This window comes from Nicotiana attenuata, chromosome 3 (genome assembly GCF_001879085.1).
Source record: "Nicotiana attenuata strain UT chromosome 3, NIATTr2, whole genome shotgun sequence".
NCBI classification, from domain to species: domain Eukaryota; kingdom Viridiplantae; phylum Streptophyta; class Magnoliopsida; order Solanales; family Solanaceae; genus Nicotiana; species Nicotiana attenuata.
The window spans coordinates 68,245,397-68,258,155 of record NC_031991.1 but is presented as its reverse complement, the minus strand read 5'-3'; the positions used below and the strand labels follow the sequence as shown (position 1 = coordinate 68,258,155).

At 36.6% G+C, this 12,759-nt stretch overlaps 1 protein-coding gene across 1 annotated transcript; it reads left to right on the top strand.

Moving 5' to 3' along the window:
- LOC109224018 lies at nt 7,411–10,116 on the top strand. Its single transcript, XM_019388552.1, has 3 exons — nt 7,411–8,097; nt 8,900–9,085; nt 9,605–10,116. Exons 1-3 carry the CDS (start codon nt 7,633–7,635, stop codon nt 9,884–9,886), a joined length of 933 nt encoding a protein of 310 aa, XP_019244097.1. The 5' UTR covers nt 7,411–7,632; the 3' UTR covers nt 9,887–10,116.

The window sequence follows — 12,759 nt, the reverse complement described above, 5'->3', positions numbered from 1 at the left end:
GCGCCAGTAGTACTTGTTTTTTCTTTTTTACACCTCACCAAACCCCCCCCCCTTCCCTGTTCCCTCATTATTCCGCCCCAACCCCCATCCCATTCTTTTTCTCTCTCTCTTCACCTACAACTCTCCTTCTTCTTCTTCTTCAAACCTCCATTAACAACCACCTTCCTCCCCAAACCTCCATTAACACACCTCCCTTCCTTCCCCTCTTCGACTCAAGTAAGTTATTCTTCTCTCTCTCTCTCTCTATTTCTTTCTCTTTTAAGTAGTGTAATTTGTTAAATTATTATTTTTGCTTAAACCCTAGTAGGAGTAGTGTAGTAGTTTGAATTTTTTTTTGCTTTCTTTTATGTTTGCAATTGTTGTAGTTGTTGTAGTTGATGTTTATGAGGTTGTTTGGTGCCAAATTAATTGGGTCTCCATTATTACATAATTGTGAAATTGTTTTGGTGGTTTGGAGGCCTAAAACTAGATTTTTGCTACAGTTGAATACGATAATCTGTCCAGCTGTAATCCCATGTTTCACTCCATGAATACAGTCGAATACACTCGAATACAACAACTGATTAGCTGGACTTCCCTGATTCACACCTATTTTTGCTACTGTATTCATGAATACAATAACTTAAATACATCAAATACATCTTATAACCACACAAAAGGTATCTATAATCCGTAATATAGCAAATGGTATCTATAGATGGCTAATTACTACCAAAAGATAGTGCTTTATGAAAATTTTTCTAATTTTTAACCAGTCTCGGATTTAAGTTTTGAATATAATATCATTTTTGTTAGATCATCTCTAACCCTAATACCAAATTTCACATTAAAATGGTGTAACATCAAATTTATTCCAATCATTACACCATTACCAAAAAAGAATATTTCTTCTCTCTCTTCTATATTATATTATTATCTTCTATTTAAATTTTATTTTTTATTTCCTTCAAACAAATTCTATCTTTTTTTTTCTTATTCATCACATATAATTCACATTCACCACTTATATAATCATTTATTACAAAATTATTTTAAAGGATAAATCAACTAAGAGTGAAATTATTGATAAAAGATAATTAAATAAATATTACATCATAGTCAAATTTAATTTAAGTACCACATAAATATTCAACTTTCGCCTCTATTCTCCCATAAATGCTCAATTAATGCATTACCGAAGTGCGAAATGCGCATCTTTATCCTTAAGTTTTGTGTCGAGCTAAAAATTGTTCAAATCGGTGATCTTCATCTACTGCCATTTCTACCGTAGGAGTTTGGACATCCACTAAATATAAATGAGGATGTTGCAGGTGAGGTCACATCATCACAACGACCTATTGGAGTAAAGAAAGCAAAAATTGATGAAGATTACATGAAANACAAATACTTCTTTTTTCTTTTTTCCATATTCATTATATATAATTCACATTCACCACTTATATAATCATTTATTACAAAATTATTTAAAGGATAAATCAACTAAAAGTGAAATCATTGATAAAAGATAATTAAATAAATATTACATCATAGTCAAATTTAATTTAAGTACAACATAAATATTCAACTTTCGCCTCTATTCTCCCATAAATGCTCGATTAATGCTTACGAAGTGCGAAATGCGCATCTTAATTTCAATTTTAATGTATCCTCCTTTGATGTACTTTAATTATAATATATTTTTATTTTATGTATTGTTAATTTTCTTTTTAAAATTTTAGTTTTTACTTTTCAATTTTAGCAACATTAGATATCTTACATTTGCAATTTTTTATTTTTAAATAATGGTTATTTTTCTTTTTATATAATTATAATAATAATAAAATTAACTTATAATTTTATATAAATATATATATATATATATATATATATATATACAAAAATTAATATATCAAAAAATAGGATATAAAATTAAAATTATAAAGATCTTAATATAAAAGTTAATTATATACACAATATATGATAAATTAAAAGTCCAAAAATAAAAAAAGTGAATAAAATAATATTAAACCAAATATAGAGTAATGAATAGTGTTGCACCAAATTTGGTGCAACACTATTCATGCTCTATAATAGAGCAAGAAATAGAGTGGCATTGGAGCAAGAATGCACTATTTCTTGCACCAAATTTGGATTTGGTGCAAGAAATAGAGTAGCATTGGAGATGCTCTAAGTGCAGAAGGGAAAATCTGAAAGGGGAGAGGGAAAAGGGAATAACTTAAAATCAGTGCACATAGGGGTATAGGGAAGTGGGGAATTTGCAAGAACACAAGAAGAGCAGGCTGATGGGCATACCTAGCAATGGGATGTGCTGGCATGCCCTCCAGCATGTTTTAGAGGTTAAGACCTCATTGATTCAGAACCCAGTTCATGGACAACAACTACTGTTGCCATGCCCTAAGTCACTACTCACAAACACATAGGGGTAATGGGATAGGGAGCAAATATTCACAGTAGAAACAGGCAATAGAACATATGCATGCTAAATTAAATATTGAACTCTACATAGACAGTAAAGTAGACATGGATATAAAGACTGTAAGTAAACACATTAGGGTGATGCTGAAACTAAAATTAGGACATACCAGTTTCAAGGAAACAAGTAAGAAGAGTAGTAGTCTTGTAAAAGCCAAAGTGCAGACAGGAAGGCAGAATACTTTTATGCGAGAGTTCGAAAGAGATTGTGAAATTTGTGTAGTTTGAAGTGTGTTCAATCGTGTGTGCTTTGTGAAAAGAGGGGTCGTGTATTTATAGTATGGAAGTCATGAGGAAATAAGGTAAGAAAATAATTGAAGACTGATTGTAAATCAATCACATAAGACTCCCTTTAATTAAGGGATTCAAATTCAAACGGGTATAAAACAATTAAGGAAAGAAACTAATCAAACACTTGTGTAAAGCATGCAATTGAGGGTAAATACATAAAGGTTATTTAAGGACAAGGTCTCTAAAATACGCGGTTGTACAATTTTAGGAAAGAAAATCAATTAACAGCCAAGAAATCACAAGGTCTGAGATTTGGTATGAATGAACCAAGNTTATAAAGATCTTAATATAAAAATTAATTATATACACAATATATGATAAATTAAAAGTACAAAAAAATAAAAAGATTAATAAAATAATATTAAATCAAATTTGGTGTTGATGAATAGTGTCACACCAAATTTGGTGGGACACTATTCACGCACTATAATGGTGCAAGATTTGGTGTTCTATTGGAGCAAAAAAACACCAAATTTAGATTTGGTACAAAAAATAGTCCACCCTTTGAGATGTCCTTAGAAACACTTTAGTCTTCTATATGAGACTTCCCCAATACGAATTTGAATTTGATCAAGTTTAAATATAGAAACGGAACAACGAACGAGAAACCGATTTAAATGCTTAGTAGGTGATAGGCTCAAATACTTAAATTTAAATGTAATAATAAATTGAAAACGATTGAGACACTCATACTTTGATAGTGAAGTAGTGGCCGTGTATACTGACGTTACGATACTTCATTGATTTCATTATGTTACTAGTTACTCACTTGGTGTAGTGTAACTACCTAACATTGCAATGTAATTGACTTGATCTTGGTGAAATAAAACATTGCTGTATCTTAGTATATTGAGACATTATAAACAATACAACTATCAAAAAGCTGTTATGTTAGACTGTATTTATTATTCTCGGACCCTACCACTAACTAAACAAAGAAGATGCTTTTTTTTTTTTGTTGTTGTTGTGGTAAAGTAATCTATCCGAAGAAGTTACAACATTATCTTTTGTTGTATGCAAAATACCTAACGACGGTAGTAAAAAAGCTGGCATTAACTTGTTTTCATAATAAGAAAAAAAAAATAAGAGAAAGAGAAATATTAAAATAATGCAGCGGTGGGTAAAGAAAGTATAATTAATTGAAGAATCTATTTTAGGTAGCTTGTCTAAAATTCAAAAGTATTTTTGTGTACGGGTAAAATTGGGGGCAATGTCTACCCCGATTCCCATATGAAAGAACGAAGGGGGACACAGATCTGTGAGATTGTCATCGGGGCCAGAGAACCATCGTATTGAGAACCGGGAAGGGTGAATAATATATCCGACACCGGACATGGTAAAAGGACGTACCCTGGACTGAGTATAAGTTCTAGACCTTGGGAGACACGGTGAACTGTTATGCACGGCAAATAGAAGACCGCAATACTCGCCCTCAACCAGATATCACGGCGAAAATTTCGCTCGATGTTGATTACGGATCAACAATTACTAAGAAAAGAAGATTTTTACTATTTTTTTTAGAGTTATCCTAGGATTGAGAGGTTCCTACTATATAAAGGTGAAGCTTTTATTATGACTGACACATTGTAACACGCAATCCAAGGCAATAAAAATTTACTTTGTTCTCTGGCTACTGTTAAAGACATTATTTTCTTGTTTTATTCTTTATTCGCGACTGGGTTCGAATCGAGGGTCCAATCGAGGACGGGGTCACTGTTCAATCTAAGATCACGCTTGCTCTTAATATTGCGAGTGGTTTGATCTTCATTTATCTACTACTCTAATTATTCGTGTTCAATTATACCATGTATCCTTTAAAATGCGAACAAATTTAATTGTTACCTAATTTGGGGAAAAATAGTTTGGCGCCCGCCGTGGGGATAAGGATAATAGTGGTGATTTAATACGAATCTCCATAACACACCCTATTTTACGTTTGTTCTTTGAATTCTTAATTTCTAGTCAGACTAAAAATGTCAAACTCGCAGTTGCGAAAATAATACTTTGGTGCCCAGCAACGATGTGCTTACTGCCGATCCTAACAGTGTCCCAGCTGCCGTCCCGACCGATGCTAACTCGCAGGTGGCCGTCAACATCAATTTGCCAATAGATCCCAAAAACAGTGTTCGTGGAGGACCCCGACCAACAACTCGGAAAGCGTCCGAAGGCGATGGTGATGGGGTGAGCCTACGGCTGATTTTCGAAATGCTGCATGCTCAACAAGCAGCAATAGCACAACTACAGAATCAAAGCCACGCCCCCAACAGCAAATGAGCTTGATCAACCCCCTTTGGAAGATTCAGGGACTTATAGACGAGGCAGATGGTCGAGGGAGAACCGAGGTGTTTTAGTATTGTTTACAAAGTGTTGGAGGAAAATTACGACCTTCCAAATGGACGGGTGAATCTACCCAAGGTAGACCTCGAACCTTTTATAGAAGTCGAGGATTATTGGGTCCATAAAGGCGAGCCTGAAGGGGTAAGTGTAAACACTTAAGTACCCATCTACGTGGGTGGTCATGTCTTTGTTGGGCCCGGGAACGACCACCTCCTTGCCCTCTCAATACGGTCTACCCAGACTGTGGGTAGTGTTTTCTTAAGAACGGAGCATATGTACCTCCATGCTCCCTCGCCTCGGTCATGTTGAATTGAGGCCTTCTCGACGTTGAAGTCGTTGCCGATGGAGCAGCCCCCCGGGTAGGAAGCTCTTCAAAAGAGGCTCCTGATCCACCTCAAGAATGGTCGCCTCGGCATCTGTGTAAGTGTTGGAAGATGAAGTGGCGATTTGCTAAGGCACAGATTTAGATGTTTTTGCTATAGGGATCTGGGAAATATGATGGTTTGAAGAAAATATATGAAAGTATGAAGATTGAGGATGAAGATATGAAGGTCTAAATGGCAATATACGAGGAATTGAAGAAGTTCAACGTAAGTAGGGAATTTGAGGGCAAGTCGAAGAGTTCTGGAGTCGAAAAATGGAGAAGTGAAAAAGGGTCGGAGTTTTTATAGGGGGAGAGCAGTCAATGTGCGAAGTTTCGCATTCAAGGACATTCAACCGACGACTGACATGATGTTCGAAGTCAGAACGACGCGTTTCGTTGACCCAACAACTCGGTTCGTAACATACGGAGGAAGGAACCCGGATTCACTTTTTGCTTCCCGTCGCTTCGATAAATCTACCTTCCGAAAAACGAGGGGACTATCTGTGTATGGGTAAAATCGGGGGCAATGTCTACCCTGATTCCCTGATGAAAGAACGAAGGGGAAACCTAGATCCGCGAGACTGTCGTCGGGGCCAGAGACCCATCGTATCGAGACCTAGGAAGGGTGAACGATATATCCGACATCAGACATGGTAAAACGATGACCGAGTATTTTTACGTGTCATGTCATGTCATATTTGTGTCTGATGTCATATTTGTGTGAGACTCTTCAAAGCGAGAAAGTTTTATGGTGTGTCTCACACAATTTACACTAGTTGTGTGAGGCTCATTTTTGTCTCACAAATTTGTGGACCCCAATCTTACACTTCTGAGTCCAAAAAAATGTGGGTCCACAAAACTGTGAGACAAACAGGATGCCTCATACAATTAATGTCAGTTGTATGACACAAAATAAAATTTTCCCTCCAAAGCTGGACATTTGGACTAATGGGTCCCACTTCTTCCACCATTTTCGTCTCCCTTTTAATTCGTCTCCCTCATCCCAAACAACCCCTTCTAATTTTTCTTTTAATTTTCCTTTCTACTCTACCAGAAAATTCTCCTTCACTCCCCCACCTCAGAACTCCAAGACATCACCCTCTCTTTCATTAGCCCAAAACTCGTCAGGAGATTGTTTTTCTATTTGCTCAACACTTTTTGAGTTTTATTTAAACATAGATTGTTCACTTTATTATTTTCAGAGAAGATTATGGATCTATATATTTTTCATTGTCATTAATGTGTCAGAAAACGATAACTCTTGGGGAATAAAATATGGATTGACAATGGAAAAAATATAATTTATGGGTAATGGGTTTAAAGTTTGTGAAGGGGTTCGAAAATAGGGTGAAAATGTTTCTTGCTTTTCATTCTTTTGTAAATAATGACGAAGAATCTTAAGAATATCAAATTTACAGCAAAATAATCTCTGTAATTTCATCAACTGCTTTTATCTCTTTCTGAAATAGAGTGAGGGAAGAATCAAAAGCGAGAGGAAACGAGTTTGGCTAAGGAAGGAAAATTGAGAGTGATGTCTAGTAGTTCTGATGTGGGGAGTGAAGGAAAATTTACTGGTACAGAAAAAAAAGGAAAATTAGAAGGGGCTATTTTGGGATGAGGAAGGTGAAATTAAAGAGAGAGAAAAATGGTGGTATAAATAGGACCCACTGGTACAAATGTCCATCTTTGAAGAGTCTCACACAAGTATGACTTGGCGTGTGAGACTCAAAGTAAAATTTCTCTTAGTTTTTCCAACCAAAAAAAATGAGCTTCCCTAATTTGTTGTTTATTACCAAAATTAGTTCCATCGGGTGCGACAGTGACAAGAGGCTGCCGACACTTATTTCCGAACCAACCATATTGCTTAGGCTCGGAATCAGGTTCAGTTTCGGGGCACCTTCCAAACCTCCGTCTACTTGTCTCTCAGTCTTCCTTTACTCTACTTACTCTGCTTCTTCTCTGTTTCTTTAAAAAGCATTTGCTTGCTCTGCCGCTTTAAAAAAATCCCATGCAAATCATACAAAAAACACTATAAATCACACAATTCATGTGGTTTTTTTGCATATGAAAAGAATTCCAATTTTCACGAGCTTATTCAAAATTAATTGAGTATAGTCTTGTTCAGAATTCTACTACTACAATTATACTAGGTTTAATTTGTTCGAAAAATGTTGCACACAAAATCAGAGTCAGATATAACAAGTTTAGCTCCATCTTCACCGTCAAGGTCACCAAAAAGGCCAGTTTACTACGTACAGAGTCCGTCCAGAGATTCACACGATGGGGACAAATCAACATCTATGCAACCGACACCCAGTTTCAATAGTCCAATGGAATCTCCTTCGCACCCTTCATTTGGACGCCACTCTCGTAATTCTTCTGCTAGTCGATTTTCCGGCATATTTAGGTCGTCGTCCGGTCGGAAAAATGGCCGGAAAAGGAATGATAAAGGGTGGCCGGAATGTAATGTGATTATGGAAGAAGGTAAGTATGACGAATATGATGAGGAAAAGGGAGTAACTCGGCGGTGTCAAGCGTTGTTAGCTCTATTGGGATTCATTGTTCTGTTTTCTATCTTTTGCCTTATCATTTGGGGCGCTGGACGTCCGTACAAGGCAGAAATTACTGTCAGGGTATGTTTCTTTACTCTTGATGAGCACAATTTATGGTCAAAATAGCACGGTATAGTCAGTTTTCGCACTGGTCAATCAAAAATAGCTAGCGTTTACTAAGTCAATGAAAAATAGCCACTATTTTGCTGCAACAGAAACCGGTCCCGTATAATATACGGGAGTTCGGTGCATTTGTGTACGAACTCCAGCATATTATGCTGGACCGGTATACTTTGCTGACTCCCGTATAATATACGGGATACTGGAGCACCGGTGTTCCAAACTCCAATATATTATACTGGACATTTATACTTGCTGGAACTCTCGTATAATATATACGGGAGTTCCAGCATAGTTATCATGGAACTCCCGTATAATATGCGGGAGTTCAAGCATACTTATGCTGGAACTCCCGTATAATATGCGGGCGTATTTTCCGGATTTTGAACAGTGCTTTCGCTCAGATTTATCTTTACATGAAAAGTGACTAAATTTCGATTACTTTTGAAACTGGGCTATTTTTGAATGATTATGTTAGGATTAGTTATATTGTGATTAGTTATTTTAGTATTATTTCTTATTGATTATTTTGTATATTAATCCTGGAATTATCAATTTAATAGTATTATTCCACCCTGTATCAAGTACTTCCTCCATTTCAATTTATGCGAATCTATTTCTTTTTTAGTCTGTGCCAAAAAGAATGACATGGTTATATTCAACAGCAAGTCCCCAATTAGTATGTTTCAATGGAAAAATCAACTATTCTGAGTTCAGTTCAAGAAAGTTGACTAATTTTATTTGTATGTTTTTCTTTTTTCAGAGTTTAGCTGTGAATAACTTCTACATCGGTGAAGGTTCGGATTTCTCTGGAGTTGTAACTAAGATGATGACAGTGAACGGCTCGTTGAGAATAAGCGTGTACAATCCTGCTACATTCTATGGCATTCATGTTAGCTCCACCCCCATCAATCTCATCTACTCAGATATCACTGTTGCCTCTGGTCAGGTAATTTCTCGGCATATTTCTTCGCTTCCTTTTCTTGGTAACAATCTCTCTCCTTCTTGGTGTTCTACCTTCGATTTGCTAAATGATTTGTATGTACCTGTACCAAGTTGTGGACTAGAGATGTCACCAATGTCATTCTCAGTTTCCTGTATTAGGAGTTGAAAAATGAAGAAACAACAATACTAAAGTTGACCTTTTTTTTATGACGGTAATGTTTAGACCAGCTTGCGCGCACCCGAACTATTCTACTGGATAGTTGTTACCTCCTACCAGCACAGACATTAAGTAGTCTGCCCACCATTCCGAGAAATCACATAGTGTATTTTGTTTATTATGGAATTCAAACTTTTATGTCCCATGGTTTTCATCAATTTCATCGACTGCTAGGTCACCACTTAAGTTGATCTTAGGTTCCTCGTTTTGAAACACACCTTATTTTATAAATATTTGAAGTTTGTGGAGAAATTTAGCCAATGCATTTATACCTTCGTAATCTTCATATTCTTTTTTGGTTTGCAGTTAAAAAAATATTATCAACCCAGGAAGAGTAGGCGGACTGTGTTAGTGAACATAGAATCAACAAAGTTTCCCTTGTATGGAGCTGGATCAGGTCTTGATGCATCAAATAATGGCGGTTTTAAAGTTCCATTAAAATTGGATTTTGAAATCAGGTCGCGTGGAGATGTGGTGGGGAAATTAGTGAGGACGAAGAACAAAAAGCAGATATCGTGTGATTTGGTCATTGACTCTACTAGCACTAAACCCATCAAGTTCAAGAAGAATTCTTGTGTTTACAGCTGAATTCACAATTACTGAATGCCTACTTTGTTTCCAGTTTGTGTGCAGCAACCTTCTGTAAAATTATCTCTTGCGAAATATTAGTTAAACTTTGAGAGTAATTTCGTACGAATAAGAGAGCTTTTCCTCTTGAATCCTTAGATGTTACTGTAAAAGTTGTTGCCTGTAAGCTGAATGGTGTACATAAGTTTGATTGGATTTTTGAATGAGAAGCATACATCAGGTTTATTCCAGGTATCATACTATTATGAGATGCGTATACACTATCCTCCCCAAACCACACATGTGAAAATATATTGAGTATGTCGTTGTATACTACAATGAGAAGCATAGATTATATATTACAAGTGATCTGGCAATCAGAGGTCGAGGTAGAGTGTTGGGTCTGGGTTCGGCCAGTAGCTTTTGCTTAGATCCTATATTTGTTTTAGGAAATTCATCAACAAAGTATAAATATCTAATTGTGAATCCGGTAACTAAGACGAAGTATGAGTTTGGTGGCCAGTTTAGAACCCATAAACTTCAAATCCTGGCTCCGGTTCTGCTTACAATTCTAGAGCTCAAAACTGAAAACTGCATTAGTCCTCTTTCTACTTTTACATTATTCGAGGAGGTAGCAGTGGAATAATAAATCTAGTACATAAAACTTTGCGCAAACAGTATTCACAGTTCTACTTGTACACTGAGTTCGAATATGAGGAGCAGGGGCAGATTTACCTCCTGACCTACGGGTTCACGTGAACCTAGTAAATTTTGTTCAAACTGTGTAAATATGTTCGAAAGATTTACTAAATCTTGAATTTATTCGAGATCGTTGCAGGAACGCACAAGTATCAAAACCTGGATTCGCCAATCCATGGCCAGATTCTATCCGAAATTAATGTTTGCTTTATTTGTTAAGCGGTGTTCAACTTTTTTGTGACTTTGTTTAGACTGGATTAGGTCACAGTGTAATTTGAGTAGCGACCACAGTCGAAGCTCAATCCAGCTGGATCAGAGGTCCAAAATTCTTTACTGTAATTCAATTTAACAAATTAGTACTAACCTAAATTGGAAGCCGAAACAACATAACTTACAATTATATGTTATCCAATTTAGCAAAGTACTATTATTCAACTAATTTGAGTTATTATACACACAAGGGAAAGTTGAAAAAGAAAAACGAAGGTGTTGAGAAGCTCTAGCTATGGAGGAACTGAAGGTTCTAGAAGATGAGACAGGAAGAAGAAGAAGTCTGAAATGAAGCTCTATATTATTCTTACAGAAAGAAAATGAAATGAAGCGTGAAAAAATACAACTGTTTAGTCTCGTCCTATTTATATACAATTAACTAACTTCTAACCAATGCAACTAACTCTAATACATTCTAACTAATTACACTTTGTATAAATAGCTGGAACCCACACTACTTAACACTCCCCCTCAAGCTGAGGGATGAAATATATCTTTCATGCCCAACTTGCCTAAAAGATACTCATGTTGTGGCTTGCACAGTCCCTAAGTTAACAGGTCAGCTAGTTGTTCTGTTGTTCTGATTTGTTGTGTCTGAAGTAAGCCTTGTACAATCTTCTCTCTCACAAAATGACAATCAATATCAATGTCTTTGGTTCTTTCATGAAAGATGGCATGAGCAGCAATTTGTATAGCAGCTTTACTATCACAATGAAGTTGTATAGGCTGCTCTATGTCTGTTCCCAATTCTTTGAAGAGTCCTGTTAGCCATACCACCTCTGCTACAGTAGAAGCCATGCTTCTGAATTCAGCTTTAGCTGAGCTTTTAGACACAATTCCTTGTTTCTTGGACTTCCAAGAAATCAGTGCTTCACCAAACTTCACTGCATACCCAGTCACTGATCTCCTAGTCTCAACACAAGCACCCCAATTAGAGTCACAATATGCTGCTTGCATGCTTTTGCAGGCATGAACAGTCCAAGCCCAGGTGCAGTCTTTATATATCTCACTACTCTTAAAGCAGCTTCCATATGAGACAGCTTAGGCGCATGCATGTATTTGCTGAGTGCTTGAACCACAAAAAGAATGTCAGGCCTTGTCATAGTAAAGTACAACAGCCTGCCAACTAGCCTCTGATAACTGCCTTTTTCTTTAAGTTCCTTATCCTCAGTAGTATTGTCATTTGGTATTTCTTTGTCAAACTCAATGGATGTAAGCTTATGGTTGAATTCAAGAAGTGTGACTGCTGGCTTTCCTCCTGCTAGGCCAAGCTCTGACACAAGCTCAAGGCATACTTCCTTTGACACATTACTATGCCTTCCCGAGATCTAGAGAACTCAATGCCAAGAAAGTATTTGAGTTCACCAAGGTCTTTCATCTTAAACCTCTCTTGCAACTTTTTCCTGACCTGTTTGATTAGTGCCAGATCACTTCCAGTTACCAGGAGATCATCTACATAAACTAGAATGACAACCAGTTCTGAGGCTATTTTCTGTGTTAATAGTGAGTAATCATAGTGAGATTGAACAAAGCTCATATCAACCAAAGCTTCAGTTAATTTTGGAATCCATTGTCTAGGAGCCTGTTTCAAACCATATAAATACTAATGAAGTTTGCATACCTGATGACACTCCCCCTGGCTTGAGATGCCATTAGGGACATGCATGTAAACTTCCTCTAGGGGATCTCCTTGAAGAAAAGCATTATGGATATCCATTTGAAACACATACCAAACAGAAGCAGCAGCTAAGGCAACTATAGCTCTGACAATGACCATTTTAGCCACTGGATAAAAGGTTTCTGTATAATCAAAACCTTCCTGTTGACTGTAGCCTTTGGCTAGTCTTGCTTTGTACCTTTCCACTTCACCAGAGGCTTTGTACTTGACCAAGTGTTGTTTTCTTCAAGAGCAGTAATCTCAGCCT